Raw genomic sequence first — 16228 nt, 5'->3', positions numbered from 1 at the left:
CAATAGGACTTTTTGGATCTAAGAAGTTTAGAAGCCACAAATGATAATATCTTAACATATATGAGGTAAAACAAATATAATTAAAACCCCACAAACACAAGAATGCCTTCATTGTAGGGAAACTTGGGTGGGACCCTGAGTTTCTGGAGAGGAATCCTCCCACAGCCTGGAGGGGGAATTGAGGTAAAGTTGCCGCTTTTCTCTGCCCAGGCCTGGTTCTTCTGGAGGTGGGGAAGCTGGAGCCTGTGAAACCCAGGTGTGAGCAACAAGGCATCCTCCACAGGGCCAAGCCTATTACAAATACCATACATACAGGTTGACAGCGGCCTCCTACTTTTCATGTAGTCCTGGGCTCAAGCAGTCTCACTTCATAGACCTGGACATGCTTGGTTAGGACTAGGGTCAGGAAAAGAACTATTTTCTTCATTAGTTCCGGGTACAGAGTAGATGGCTATTTTTATTTTATTTTTTATTTTTGTGGGTACATAGTAGGTATATGTATTTATGGGTTACTTGAGTTATTTTGATACAGGCATGGAATGAACAATAATCACATCAGGGTAAATGGGGTATCCATCACCTCGAACATTTATCTGATTTTTAGGTTGAGAAATTACAAACCCCTGGAGTTTAACCTTCCGTTTCCCTCCTCCTGGTAATTTTCCATCAGGCAGGGTGTGACCATGACTCAGTTTGTGGTGAGGATGTGGCCATCCATTGGGGAGGAGCCTGCTCGATTCTGCCTTTCATTCTGGCTGGTGGGGAGAGGGGAGAAGAGTCTGGTGCTGAGTCATTACTGGGTTTCTTACCAGCTTCTCACAGGATGGATTCTGAGATGGAGGTCTGAGGGATGCCACAGCTTCTGGGACTAATTCAGGAGTGGTGTAGAGGAAGCTCTATGGATCGTGTAATTCCTTGTAGAGCCCTCCTACCCCAGGAGAAGTGGGAATAAGGTAGGCTGCAGCTCATTTGAAGATTCACTGGCTCCTTTGGAGCACAGGACTTGCCACAAATGCATCAGACCTCTCCTCCTCTCACAGTGAGCCAGAGATGCCACTCTTTAAGTTAAAAATTATTTTGCTTAGGAGAAGACCCAAAGTCTCCTCAGTCCTAGCTGTCCTTCCTGGGATAAGTGGGTCAGATTGCTGGCAGCCAATGAGCAAGGGCAGACACAGGTGGAGAGTGGAAGTGTATCAGGGAAAAAGCAGACTGGTGGAACTGAAGCCAGAGGGCTCCTTGGGAGGGAGTCACTTGATCAGGGCTTCACTGATGCCTTCTTGTTCTTCCAAATCTTGATTGATGCCCCATCTCATCCCCATATGCCATGTGTCAGGATGCTCCAGTCTCTGCCTCTCCTTGGGATGGAAAGTGCCAAAGTATATCCAGGCAGATTACTCTGGGGGGATAGGGTCTGTTTATAGTGCCACTTGCATCTTTGGGGACCTGAGCTCTGGCTACACTTACAGGGAAAAAAAGAGCACAGGGCCTCGAAGGGAGTTGCTTGGTGGATAGGATTAGATCACTCTAACGGGGCTTTGTCCAGTGAGCCCAGCATTTCTGGGCTGGAGAAAGATTGCTGGAGGTCACATTGGTTGACAGGGTCACCTTGGCTAAGACTATACTTCCATCAGAGTGACCAAGGACTCCTTAAGCTTCTCCCTTCCATTCTAAGCACTGATGAGGTTGCAGGAGCCTGGGGAAACCTAGATACACAGTTGCATTCAGAAAACACTCAGTATTTGTTTAACTGTCCCTCCCCACGGCCGCCCCCCACACCATGGCCTTGCCATACCTATCTCTATTCTAACCAATTTTCCATGCCTAGCTTGAATGTCTCCTCCATGAAGCATGCCCTTTCCACACAGACAGCCTGTTCTCTTTATCCCTAACTCCAAAGTCTAACTTTATCTTCCAGGATTTGTCTGGGGAAACTGATATGCCACCCTCATAGGCCTGAAGAAATTGTAGGAGTTTGAAGGAAGACCTAGAAAAAAAGTTGAGGCTGGGGGCAGTGGCTCATGCTTGTAATCCCAGCACTTTGGGAGGCCGAGGCAGGTGGATCACCTGAGGACAGGAGTTCAAGACCAGTCTGACCAACATGGCGAAACCCCGTCTGTACCAAAAATACAAAAATTAGCTGGGCATGGTGGCGGGTGCATGTAATCCCAGCTACTTAGGAGGCTGAGGCAAGAGAATCGCTTGAACCCGGGAGGCGGAAGTTGCAGTGAGCTGAGATCACGCCACTGCACTCCAGCCTGGGCGACAGAGCAAGACTCTGTCTCAAAAAGACAAAAAATTTCACCTGGGCTCGGTGCAGTGACCCACACCTGTAATCCCAGCACTTTGGGAGGCTGAGGCAAGCAGATCACTTGAGCCTAGGAGTTTGAGACCAGTCTGGGCAACAGTGAGACCCCATCTCTACATACTATTTATTTAGAGATGGAGTCTCCCTCTTGTCGCCCTGCCTGGAGTGCAATGGTACAATCTCAGCTCACTGCAACCTCCGCTTTCTGGGTTCAAGCGATTCTCCTGCCTTAGCCTCCTGAGTAGCTGGGATTACAGGCAGCCGCCACCACGCCTGGCTAATTTTTTCTATTTCTAGTAGAGACAGGATTTTGCCATGTTGTCCAGGCTGGTCTCGAACTCCTGACCTCAGTTGATCCGCCCTCTTCAGCCTCCCAAAGTGCTGGGATTACAGGCGTGGGCCACCAAGCCTGGCCCTGGCTAATTTTTAAATTTCACATAGAGGCCGGGCGTGGTAGGCTGCCCTGGAAATTGTATTGTCCTGAGAGAACACTGCCATTTCAGATAGAGGCTAAGATGTCACATAATTGATGTAAAGCCTGTAATCTCACCCTCTTCATCAGGGCCAAAGCTTGTCTTTAGGCTCCAGGATTAGGTTCATTACAGTTTGTTGACACACTTACCACCCCTTCTCCAAGGACTCCCAATGATTTTAGAGAGTTAAACCATTAAACTGCAGATTCTGTGGTCAAGAATCCAAACAGAAAACATACCAATTTCCACTTTTACTCACACCCAAATCCAGTGAACCTAGCAGTTTCCCATCCCATCCTGGTCAAGTCCAGGAACACAGTGGAAGGGCTGGCTCTAGGGGGAGAAGCCTGTGTCCTCCTTCAGCAACCCCAGTTTCCTGTAGTCCCGACCTGTTACTGGGTCAAAGGAGTGATGGTCCAGAGAAGGGCAAGCTTAAATTCAGGAAAACATTCTGGCTCTGGTCAGAAGGTGTTTGTGGAAAAGCCAACTCAGACTGTATTTTTCCTCTGTTCTCATGCCACCACTACAACAATCAACACAGACTTCTGTGACCAAATATGTGGGGGATTTGCCCTCACACCAAACAGGCAATCAGTTCTGCTGCGGGCATCATCTGGGTGTCCTCCAATTCAATTCTGGCACTGTACCTGGAGATAATATCAGATCCCACAGGTTGAGGTCCCAGTCCCCAAGAATGCCCCAGTAGTTAGTATGGGCCTCCAGAACTTCTGTCCGACCAACTTCAATTTGGGATTCCCATGATCCCCTTTTTGGGTTCAATCAATTTGCTACAGAGGCTCACAGAACTCAGGGAAACACATTTACTGGTTTATTACAAAGGATATTATAATGAATAAAGATGAAGAGATGCACAGGGCCAGGTATGGGGGAAGGGGCATGGAAGCTCCATGCCCTCCCTGGGAGTGGCATCCTCCAGGAACCTCCTATCTGAAAGCCCTCCAAATCATGTCCTCGTAGGCCTTTTATTGAAACTTCCTTGGATAGGCATGATTGATAACCATGTAGAAATATGCTTGGACCAAAAGGTATGATCTCATAGTGGTACTCTAGACTGAGTGAGGGAACCCAGCAAGGACTGTCGAGATTTGTCTTGGCCTCTGTGCAGCATCCCTTCCTCCAAGGTACAGGGCAGGACCCCTTCTGAAATGGGGGTCTTGCAACCTACAATCAGAAAAGGTATGACAAATAACTTATTTATAGCCAGCTTCAAGACACAAAGTTGGGGGAAGATTTCTGCCTTGGGGGAAAAGGAACAGGTGAAAGGAAGGCAGAAGAAGGTCAGAGAGGGAGAGAGAGAGAATTCTGTTCTCTGAGGCCTGCTTCTGAGCCTAAAGTGCCCCCAACATTATAAACAAAAGACTAACAAGAGCTGTGGGAGTTATAAGCAAGGAACTTTGGATGAAAACTTGTGTGTGTGTGTGTGTGTGTGTGTGTGTGTCACAAGGACAGCCCTCCAGGACTAGTCAATTCCCAAAGAAAGAGGATGCCTATTGGGCAGTGTTGGAATCATTCACATACATCATCAAACCCCACCATAAAAGTAAATTGTCCTCAATTTACTTTTGAGGAACTGGACTTCTACACATTAAATTACAATATTTGGTCATAGGGAACTGGAACTAAGGTATGATGGAACCCAAGCTTGATCTTTTGTTTGTTTGTTTGTTTGAGACAGAGTCTCGCTGTTAGCCAGGCTGGAGTGCAGTGGCACAATCTCGGCTCACTGCAACCTCCGCGTCTCGGGTTCAAGCGATTCTCCTGCCTCAGCCTCCCGAATAGCTGGGACTACAGGTGCATGCCACCACGCCCGGCTAATTTTTTGTATTTTTAGTAGAGATGGGGTTCGCTGTGTTAGCCAGGATGGCCTCGATCTCCTGACCTCGTGATCTGCCCGCCTCAGCCAACCAAAGTGCTGGGATTACGGGCGTGAGCCAATGGCTGGCACCAGGCCTCCAAGCTTGATCTTCTATACTGTGCTACTTATCGGCAAAAACAAAATTACCTTCAGTGTGACAAATTTTTACTATGCACTTGTTTATTTATTTATTTATTTATTTGAGACGCAGTCTCGCTCTGTTGCCAAGGCTGGAGTGCAGTGGCGCGATCTCGGCTCACTGCAACCTCTGCCTCCTGGGTTCAAGCGATTCTCCTGCCTCAGCCTCCCGAGTAGCTGGGACTACAGGCGCCCGCCACCATGCCCGGCTAATTTTTGTATTTTTAGTTGAGACAGGGTTTCACCATGTTGGCCAGGATGCTCTCGATCTCCTGACATCGTGATCCGCCCGCCTCTGCCTCCAAGTGCTGGGATTACAGGCCTGAGCCACCGCACCCGGCCTACTATGCACCTAATGTGAGCAACGATTCGCTGGATTTGTCTCTGCCAGAGGCTCGTGGACAGCATTTCTAGAACTGTCAGATCAAAATCTGCAACTGAGGAGTTAGTTTGCCATCAACTCTACATGTGCATTTCAGTCTTGTGAACATATCTAGATTTAGAACTTTTTCGTTTGTTTGTTTTTGAGACAAGGTCTGGCTCTGTCACGGAGGCTGGAGTGCAGTGGAGTGATCTCTGCTCACTACAACCTCCACCTCTCGGATTCAAGCGATTCTGCCTCAGCTTCCGAGTAGCTGGGATTACAGACGTGCACCACCATGCCCAGCTAGTTTTTGTATTTTTAGTAAAGACGGGGTTTCGCCACGTTGGCCAGGATGGTCTCAACTCCTGGCCTCATGTGATTCGCCGGCCTCGGCTTCCCAAAGTGTTGGGATTACAGGCGTGAGCCACTGCACCCAGACAATTTAGAACTTTAAAATACAATACAGTCCAGCATCGGCCAGATCCTTGCCATCCCAGTGTTGTCCACCACTGTTCTTAGTTTGTCCTCAGCTCAGGGGCCAGGGAGGGACTTTTATGCCATCCCTCTGTCTCTAATAGAGAGGAATCTAACCCTCCCTAGGGGGGCATGTCTTTTTTCCTTCTCAACAACTTCATGTTCTTTCACCACCTTAATAATCAAGCATTTCCTTCCCAACAACAACTAAAGGGACCAGGAAAGACTTACAGAAGAAAGTGAAAGATTTTTATCTCACTTCAAACAGAAATTTACTTTTAGGCTGTCACTGTCTCCTCCCAGCTTATCTGAGCTAACAGGAAGCGAATGAAGGCCTGTGATTCAGCTGCAGGCAGCGGGTATGCCTGAGCAGGTCACACCCATTTGGTCTCTTTTGCCAGGAAAATAAAAAAAGAACCTAAGAGAACGGTCTTCACATTTTGAATGCGCAACATTGTATCTGTGAATGAAGGCAAGAGTTAACAGCTGTTTAATTGATAACTGCTCGCATCATTAGTTGCTGGCTAACAACTGGGAAATCAGAAAATGTCTTGTAGAAAAACGTAAGAAAAGTTCCAACAATACTGACTTAAACACGACAAAGGTGAAAACAGAAATGCTGACTCCTGCATAGGTTATCGGCTCTAATGTTCTGACTTGATATTTCCAGATGCCCAGCTCTGCGCTAATATCAACACCGTCTATTTACTTTCTACTCTCAGGCATTCGCTCTGCAGGATTCCAGACCCTACTAAATTATTCACATGGCCCCAACCGGTCCTTCCTTGTTCCGGGGTCCTAACACAATGAATGGTCCTAAGAGGAAAACGGCCTCGCGCTCCCGCTCCAGGCCCACTTCGCAGTCCCTAGTTCTCCCTACTGCCGCTCCAGTGCCAGAGCCCCTCCGAAGGCGGCCAGGACCTCCAACCACGCACAAGTCTGCAGCTCTCCCCAACTTCCCGTTCAGCTCAGTCTCCGAGGGTGCGCCAGAGCAGACACCCGGAGGAGTGGGGAGTGGCAGGGCGGGGCCGGGAGAATGCTGCCCCGGAACCCATAAATCTGGGCCCTGCCCAGGTAGGCCGGGACAGCTGGGGTGGCCTGGGCCGAGAGCCAAGACAAGAGACCCCATCTGGCAGCCCAACTTGGCGGCAGCAGGTGGCCCGGCGCCCGGGGGTCTGGGAGGAAAGTCGCTCCGGGGGCGGGCCCCGTTGCCCCGCCGCGTCCCCATTGGTCATCAGGTTCCTTAAACTGTGACTCTGAATCTGTGTCCTTCCGCCGCAGAATTTAGTCCCACCGAAAGGGCAACCTGCCCGCGCGTTCCGCCACCGCCGCCGCGCTTCCTCCTGAAGGTGACTGCGCCCGCGGGGACGCAGGGGGCGGGGCCCGGGTCGCCCGGAGCCAGGATTGGGCAGAGGGCGGGGCGGCGGAGGGATTGCGGCGGCCCGCAGCGGGATAACCTTGAGGCTGAGGCAGTGGCTCCTCGCACAGCAGCTGCACGCGCCGTGGCTCCGGAGCTCTTCGTCTTTGCAGCGTAGCCCGAGTCGGTCAGCGCCGGAGGTGAGCGGTGCAGGAGGCTACGCCATCAGTCCCCACCAAGGGCCAGTCGCCCCGCTAGTGCTGAATCCCGGCGCGCCGGCCGGCCCCGGGCACGCAGGCAGGGCGGCGCAGGATCCGGGGCGTCTGGGATGCAGTGGAGCTCAGAGAGAGGAGAACGGCTCCTCACGCCTGGGGCCTGCTCTTCAGAAGTCCCCAGCGCCGTTCCTTCCAGATCAGGCGGGTCCGCCGGCTCCTTTCCCGCCCCAGCCCTACCCCCTCATTCTGGTCCCATCCTCTTCCTCCTGCCCCAATCCTCAATGCGCCTCCATCCTCGCCTGCCTTCTCTCGGTCCCTCGTGATTGATTCCACCCTTGCCTCCCCTTTCTCCGCGCCGCCTGTTCCGTGCTCGTTTTCCCCTCTTCCTCCTTAAGTCCGGTCCTTCCACCCCCTCCTCTTCAAGCTGTGCGTGTCCCCTGATTCTAATGCTTTCCGTGTAACTCATTGAAACTGCGTTCTGGTTCCCCTCCCGCGTCCATTCTCCATTCATGCGCGACCGCCCTTCCCGCGCCCCAGTTCCCTCTCGCCGCCCCTCCCCCTGCTCGCTGGTCACGTCCGCTCCCCCGCATCCCCTTCCTCGCCTGGCGTGTCCGCTCCCTCCCTCCCTCTCTGCTCTGGTCGCGCCCGCCCACTTGCTCCGGTCTCCGAGCGCGGTCCCGCGCCCCTTTTCCATCACTGCCTCCCAGCTCCCAGCAGGCTCGGGCGGTGCCGAGGCCCCGTGTCCGGGGCGGGCGGGCGGAGGGCTGGGCTGGGTGCCCCGCGCGGCGGGCGGGATGCGGCGGCCCGGGGGCAGCTGGAGGCTTACGTAACGTTGGCCTGCCCCGCTGCCGGGAGGCAGGGCGGTTGCCCCTGCGGCGCGGTGCCGTCCCATGTGGCCGGGATTAGATGGGCGGCCTGCGAGGGCCTGGGAATGGCTCGGGGCCCGAGAGCTCGACCGGCCCTTGCCGGGTGGCCGCCAGGGACCACGCTCCATCTCGCCGCGGCCGGGCTGCACGTAGCGGCCGCGCCCAGGGCCCACTCCGCTTCACCGGGCGATGGCCTTGGGCCTCGTAACGGGCGGGATAAACCTCTGCAGGCTTTGCTGGGGCCTCCTGGCCGTCGCCCGTTCCGCGCCTCTCCGGCACGTTTTTTTCTTTTCCTTTCTTTTTCTTTCTTTCTTTTTTTTTTTTAAATTATCCGGCACGTTTTTTAACAAATGCGTCCTGATTGTGGAACGCGGAGGCCGCGGGGTGGGGTGGGGATCTGGTTACGGAGGGGACAGGAAATCTGTCGCGTTCACTGAACGCAAACGGTGTGGGTCAAGGACTGTTTGGGGGTCGGAGTTAGAGACCAGGATGACTAGACGAGTCATAGCCCACCGAGCTCACAATCTTAAAATGTATCTCCTGTAATGCTGGGAGTGGGGTACGAGCTTCCTGCTGTGGGAGGGAGGGGGACAGGAAGCCTCGTAAGGTCTCACCAGGTGGCAAGCACACTGGATTAGAAGATGCAGGAAAGCACCTTCCAGTCTGAAGGTCATTTAAAGACTCAGTCATGTAAGGGCATCCCTTGGCTTCTTAATCTACGTACTCCAGACCCAGGGCTTGGACCTTTGCTGGTACGGGTTAAAGTGAGGCCGACAGTGAAGGTCCACGTGGAGAGAGACATTGGGAAGTTGTCAAAAAGGCGTTTAGAATCAGGTTTGACTCATTAATTTCCAGAGACTCTGAAGGAGTTCAGCCTCTACACCTCAGTTTCCCCTGGGAAAACTGGGAGTAACATTTTCCTCATGATGGTTGAAAGGATTCATGCTTACGTGGATGTGGCACACTCAGTTAAGTGTCTAATCTCTGGCGAAATACCCAGAAGAAAAGCCTGTGACTGAATATATTATTTTTGAGCACAATTACTTAGTCCACAGTTGAGCATAAGGGCCTTGATTCGTTGTCTTCCTACTGTCCCCAAACGCCTACAGCTAATCGTGAGGAATCAGGCTCTCTGAATAACCACGTGTCTCCTGGAAACCAGTTCCCCCAGGGATCTGGTTTAATATTGACAAAGTAACTGATAATGTAACTTTCCAACTCTCTGCTTGGAGCAGATGCTTTTTGGTCATCTGAGATTGGGACCTGTAGACAAAGGCAGGCAGGGAGGGGCTGAGTTAAGCCTTTGGTGTTCCGCTGTAAGTGGAATAGTACTTACCAGAGGAACATTCCAGCCCTTGACTTGCTCTGCTTGCTGGTGAGATTAGGATTGGAGCCAGGGTCAGTAGCCCCCAGTTGGCCGTCTTGAGGGTGTGGCCACTCCCTAGGTCACAGAGGAGATGGAGGTCAGGACTCCACTGCTGCAGCGTTGTTAGCAAATAATTTGCCCTTTGGTGGCCTGAGGTGCTGTGGGGGCAGGAGTGGGCTGTCTTGTGGGGAAGGGAAATGTAACGTATCACCAAATCTGTGGGGGAGTGGGGCTCTGTGGGGAAGATGACTCAACCTTTCAATTATTCTGCTTTTGAGAGAATTATCTTCGCTGGGTGAGTGGGGAAACTACATTGTGGTTCTTGCAGGCTTAAAAGTCCCTTCTCCCCTTTCAGTGAGTCAGATAATGAAGCATGCATTTCCCCTAATTAAAAATGCCTCAACTACGGAGCTTGCAGTGAGCCGAGATCGCGCCACTGCACTCCAGCCTGGGCGACAGAGCGAGACTCCTTCTCAAAAAAAAAAAAAAAAAGCCACAACTAATTAAAAAATGATTGGTCCGGGTCACCTGGTTCTCTGTACTGCCTTAAGAGCTTAAGTGTAGACTGGCAGAGCCCGGTGCCCAGCTAATGCCGTCTGTGCAGCTTCATTCCTGGCCCTTTTGTAGCGGGCACAGCCGCCTCTCCTGGGACTCGATTAATGATGACTTAAAGAAGGTTCTTGAACTCATTTCTCAGTTACTGACTTGAGCCAAAATGTATGGATGTTGGTCTCCTGTCTAGCACAACTGCTTTCATTTTAAGCATTGCATTAGAAATAATGTTGTATTCATATTTTAACAAAGAGCATCATTAGCTCTTTAAGAACCGTACCCCCAGTGACTTAGCAAATTTGGTGGTGGTGACTCTAAACAGCTAGCACTTTATGGGAGTTGCTTCTGTGCCTTGAATGTTGTGACACTGATGTGGGGTCACAGGAAAAACCATTTTATTTCCTAAAGCTGTTTATTTCTTAATATTGAGGCAATGGAAGAAATGAGGAAATGGCCGTGGGCAGGAAGGTAGAAGAAAATGCAGCACTTACATTACAAACTCACTTTACTTGGGTTTTAGTTTATTTTGCTTCAGTTTTTTTTTTTTGTTTTTTTTTTGTTTTTGAGATAGTTTTGCTCTTGTTGCCCAGTCTGGAGTGCAATGGTGTGATCTCGGCTCACTGCAACCTCCACCTCCTGGGTTCAAGCAATTCTCCTGCCTCAGCCTCCCGAAGTAGCTGGAATTACAGGCACTTGCACCACGCCCAGCTAATATTTTTGTATTTTTAGTAGAGATGGGGTTTCACCATGTTGGCCAGGCTGGTCTTGAACTCCTGACTTAGGTGATCCACCGGCCTCGGCCTCCCAAAGTGCCGGGATTACGGGCATGAGCCACTGCACCTGGCCTGCTTCAGCTTTTATGAAGGCAAGTCAGGATGTGTTATCTTGGCCAAGAGCTAAGACTGAGACTGGAGTAGAGGAAAATGACTCATTTGACATTACCCTTCTTTCTGAATCACTCCAAAAGTCCACAGTCAAATCTCAATTAGCTGGTATAACACAAGAATGCGTTGCCCCTGTGAGCAGAGTTTTATTGCAACTTCAAGGGTCTTCGTGAGATTGGTTTATTTGGTATGAGGTCTTAAGGATTTTAAGTTGTCCCTTTAAGCATCAGTTCTGATACAGATGGGAATAGAGCTAAACAACCAGATATATGAAGACCATTTTTGATACCACCATACTTGCGGGGAGCTTGCATTTTTTTACCAAGGGGCAGACTGGATAATTGAGTAATTTGAATACTTGGGGCTTTGTTAAAGAAGCTGTTGGGGGAAGGTGAGCCTGGGTGAGTGGTGGAGGGTGATGTGCAGCATCTGCTGGGCCTTCCCGCCTCTTGGTATGACTGCTCAGCTCAGGAGTTGGGGGCTTTAGGGCCCCTACCATGCAGTGCGGTGAAGCCCCGCCCCTGCAGTGGTTTGTGCTTGTCTGCACGTAGGAGGGAACAAGCCGGCTGCAGTACCTTCGGTGGCCTCTGAGACTCACCTCCCCCACTTCTGTCCATAGACAAAGCTCCTGGGGAGCCCTAAGCCTCTTTCCTCATGCCAGCAAGCAGTCTTGGAAGCAGGCTGGGGCTGCAGTGGGAGAGATGCCAAGACCAGTTATTCAAGGGCAGTGAGGTTGCCAGTCCTAGCATTTCACACTGTGGACCAGCACAGCTGCTGGCTGAATACTGCAGTCAAGATTCTCTGAAGGGAGTCCTATCCCTTCCAAACATCTTCAGTTTACTTGCAGATAATGTTTCTTCATTTTTATTTTTATTTTTATTTTATTTTATTTTATTTTATTTTATTTTATTTTATTTTTTTGAGACGGAGTCTCGCACCATGACCCAGGCTGGAGTGCAGTGGTGCAATCTCAGCTCACTGCAAGCTCCGCCTCCCGGGTTCATGCCATTCTCCTGCCTCAGCCTCCTGAGTAGGTGGGACTACAGGCACCCGCAACCACGTCTGGCTGATTTTTTTTGTATTTTTTAGTAGAGACGGGGTTTCACTGTGTTAGCCAGGATGGTCTCAATCTGCTGACCTCGTGATCCACCCGTCTTGGCCTCCCAAAGTGCTGGGATTACAGGCGTCAGCCACCGCGCCTGGCCATGTTTCTTCAATTTTAAACAACTGATATCTCCCTTGGCCATGAACGAAAAAGAACTGCCCATCAGTGGAGTCAGTCAGGGCACATAAGACACACTGTGTCCACCATGCCATTTCAGAGGAGATTCGATTGAGTTAAGCAGGGAAATAGAGATGTTGTAAACGTTGAAACTATCTGGGTATCCCTCTTTGGTTATTAACATTAGATGAGCAGAAAAACAAATGTCACCGATGGGCAAACATTTAAAAAGTCTGGCAGTACCAAGTGTGGAAAAAGGTGTGGAAGGCAGCAACTCAGCGTTCATTGATATAGCCACTTTGGAGAGCAATTCAGCCTTATTTAGTAAAAATAGAAATAAACATACTCCATGACCTAAGACTTCAATTTCTGGATATATAGAAACTCACACAGTACAGGGAGACATGTACTACAAGAGTATTGATTAACAGAAGAAACTTAGTTTAACGGGGAGGGAGAGTGGTCACCAGTAAGACAGTCCATAAATAAAATGGTCTGTTGTACAGTGGACTAGTGTAACAGCTTAAATGAATTAGCTAGATCCATATACCCACTGGATGGATCTTAAATGTGCTGCTGAGTGAAAAACAAGTTACTCAGTGATATATACAGTATACCACTTAGGGCATTAAGAAAACCACAATATTATAGGGTTCAGTATAGACATAGATACACTGTACATAGACTTCAGTGAACTGGAAGGATATAGAGTTCATGACAGTGATTGGGTGTCAAAATGCATGATGTGGCTGGGAGCAGTGGCTCACACCTGTAATCCCAGCACTTTGAGAGGCTGATGCAGGAGGATCACTTGAGGCCAGGAGGTCGAGACCAGCCTGGGCAACATCGCAAGATTCCCATCTCTATTTAAATAAATAAAATAGAAAAAAAAGTTTAAGATGGAGGTGGAAAGGGTTGGAGGAGCTTGGGGATGGAGAAAAAATGAACTGTATAAAATTAAAATTCTTGTTTTTGTTTTTAGAAAGTAAAGAGGGCCGGGCACAGTGGCTCATGCCTGTAATCCCAGCACTTTGGGAAGCTGAGGTGGGCGGATCACGAGGTCAGGAGATTGAGACCATCCTGGCTAACACGGTGAAACCCCGTCTGTACTAAAAATACAAAAAAAAAAAAAAAAAAAAATTAGCCGGGCCTGGTGGCGGGCGCCTGTAGTCCCAGCTACTCAGGAGGCTGAGGCAGGAGAATGGCCTGAACCTGGGAGGTGGAGCTTGCAGTGAGCTGAGATCGCGCCAGTGCACTCCAGCCTGGGCAACAGAGCGAGACTCCATCTCAAAAAAAAAAAAAAAAAAGAAAAAGAAATTAAAGAAAATACAGCTCAGCCTTTATTTGTGTTTTTTTTTTTTCCTTTTTTTCTGAGACAGAGTTTTTCACTCTGTTGCCCAGGCTGGAGGGCAGTGGTGCGATCTCCGTTCACTGCAACCTCCACTTCCTGGATTCAAGCAATTCTGTGTCTCAGCCACCCAAGTAGCTGGGATTACAGGTGCGTGCCTGGCTAATTTTTGTATGTTTAGTAGTGATGGTGTTTCACCATATTAGCCAGGCTGGTCTCGAACTCTTAGCCTCAAGTGATCTGCCCGCCTCAGCCTTTCAAACTGTTGGGATTACAGGCGTGAGCCATCACAGCCAGCCATGGCTCAGTGTTAATGGTCAGTTCTGGGTGGTAGAGAGGCAGATGTTAAAACTTTTTTTTCTTTAATTTGTAACATAGAAGCAAACCTATAAAGGCTGCCGTAGGAAGACCAGTCGTAGTAACTAGTTCAGTGCTCTTGGAGAGTTGGCACTGCCTTTCCTCCTTTATCCCCCCGACTAGAATGCAGGGCAGCCCTTCCAGTAAATGTTGAGCCAGTGCCTCACTTTGCTGAGGCCATCACCCACCTTAGTTGCACTTAAGAGGACCCTAAATCAGGGTCCCAGGTTCCTTGCTGATTTTAGAGTGTGGATATCATACCCAGAAACACCGCCCTACTTTTAATCCTAGTAAGGAGGCACCATGTCCCAGGACAACTAATGCTTCCCCCAAACCACCTCCTTCAGGCTGAAACCAGTTCTCTGCACTGAGCAGCTGGGATGGAACCAGGAAATCCTCGGCATCTGAGGACATTGAGGGTTCTCTGACTTAGGGCTTCTTCACCTGAAGTTGAGTGGTCTTTGAGGGAAGTAGGCCCATTTAGCATCAGCTGCTCTTCCCTATTCCACACTCTAGTTGGAAATAGGACCTTAGGTTCCTGTTGACAAGTCATTTACTTTCAGCCCCGAAGAAATAAAAGAGCCAAGATTTTTTTTTTTTTTTTTTTTAAAGCCAGGGAATTTTACTAGAACCTACAAGTGGGCTCATTTTGTTCTGTGTAGCCTGGTAACACCATACTGCTTTCTGCTGTGGGGCCTCCTGGGGTTAAAGTGTGGGCTTCAGACCCAGGTCTCTTAGCTAGAAGATATCTTATCCTCTGTATCCTGCACCTATATGCAAATACATTATTGTCATTACCCTTAACTATAGATGAAGATGAACAGTGCCTATTCCAGACCTTACTAGGTTCTGCTGGCCCGTCACCCATTTTGATCATGTTGCTGGCCTAGTTTGATTAGGGCGAATCTTAGAAACTCCATTTCCATTGTTGAGGAAGAGAACTAGAGAGCAGGCTGACCTGAATGCCAGCGTATCATGATGCAGACTTTCTAACGGATGCAGGTGTTCGGAAGAGTTGTGGATCGAAAGGCCTTCATGATGGCTTGGAGGTGTAGGTAGCAAACTGACGTCACAGGAAGGAACACAATCTTGGGTACCTACTGGCAACGTTGGAGGGAGAAAGTGAGCATCAGGTGCCATCATTTTATAGTTGATCTATGTGATGAGGTTGGTATCGGAGCATAATTGGTACAAAGGAAAAATGACTTAGGCAGATGCAGACTCATGGGCCAGGCTATTTTATTAGGGCAGAATGATTTGGTCCTTTGTGGAAGAATTGGTGGAGTGAAGCATGAATCTTTCCCAGCACAACCCAACAACAGTCCTGGCCCTAAGAAGTGGAGCATGGGAGCTGGGTGTGGTTCGTGCCTATAGTCCCAGCTACTTGGGATGCTGAGGCTGGAGGATCGTTTGAGGGTGCAGTGAGCTATAATATAATATAATCACACCACTGCACTCCAGCCTGGGTGACAGAGTGAGACCCTGTCTGAAAAAAAAAAAAAAGAAAAAAAAAGTTGGAGGGAGGAGTGTTGGGTATTTTTTATGATTTTTGTCTCCTGATTTCTGAAGAATGGCCAAAAAATTGTGTCTGACACAAAGGAAACTAATATAAAAAGCCAGGAGCTGTCTGAGATGAGAAAGGAAAGGGAGAATAGGGCACTTGGAGCTGAGCTGTGATTGTGCCTGTTCCAACCTGTCACTCCAGACTAAGGCCTCTTAGAGATGGTGTCTCCTTTCTCACAGAGGAGACATGGCTCTGAGGAAGATCTTACTGCAGGGGCTCAGGCTCAGGAATAAGGCTCCTGGACCTGGGCATGGTGTGTGCTGCTATCAGTGGATACGCCAGGCTTCCACTGCTGGCTGGAGGTTGGCTCTGCATGTCTGTGCCTTCCTAGGAGGAGGATGCAATAGTGAGTCAGACTGGCATGGGTGGGGCCACATGTCCTGGCAGGCACTGTCCAGGCAGCTGGCATGAGGGAGAGGAGTCTTTCCCAGAAGTCCGCCCTGAGAAACCAAGGCTGGGCTGCTCTCCTGGAGCCAGGGGAGTCCAGTGAGTGTTTTACATACAACTCTAGGTACGTGGTTGGTGGGATGGGCAGTTTGTGCTGGGAAGAGGCTTGTGGAGGATTTTGGAGAAGGCAGGAGAGCTCTGGCCCTCCCTGCAAGGGAGGCTTCAGGTCAGAGCCTGAGGAAAGACCTGGGCATGAGATATGAGGTCTCTGGCTCGGTAGAGAGCATGAAGGACACATGAGATCTGGAGTCTGGATGAGCTTGCTGACAAGCAAGCTTTTTTTTGACTGCTAATGTGTAAATCCACTATAGAAATTTTCATTTGTCATTTTTGTACTTATTGGCAAAAAATTAGAGCTTATAGGCATCAGATTTAATTTGAGATAGTTGAAATAGGGTTTGTGTTTGAGGCCAATATAAT

The 16228-nt window shown here is 49.7% G+C and overlaps 1 protein-coding gene across 15 annotated transcripts in view; it reads left to right on the top strand.

Moving 5' to 3' along the window:
- Window positions 1-6958: 6958 nt before the first annotated feature.
- PKM (pyruvate kinase M1/2) overlaps window positions 6959-16228 on the top strand; it is a 32290-nt gene continuing 23020 nt past the window's right edge. For 2 of the 15 annotated variants that reach the window (XM_057299900.2, XM_003818551.6), the window contains exon 1: window positions 7049-7187. Coding sequence is in view for 10 of the 15 variants with exons in the window: in XM_055098741.2 (XP_054954716.2) it covers window positions 7316-7407 (92 nt within the window). In the remaining 5 variants the exon portion in view is untranslated. Of the gene's footprint in view, window positions 6980-7048; window positions 7188-7274; window positions 7408-7965; window positions 8344-8397; window positions 9730-16228 lie in introns of those variants that run through there. The other 13 variants (XM_055098741.2, XM_008971885.7, XM_008971883.5 and 10 more) reach the window with 10 other exon arrangements.

This window comes from Pan paniscus, chromosome 16 (genome assembly GCF_029289425.2).
Source record: "Pan paniscus chromosome 16, NHGRI_mPanPan1-v2.0_pri, whole genome shotgun sequence".
NCBI lineage: Eukaryota > Metazoa > Chordata > Mammalia > Primates > Hominidae > Pan > Pan paniscus.
Note: the sequence above shows the minus strand (reverse complement) of the source record. Positions and strands in the feature narration are given on the sequence as shown.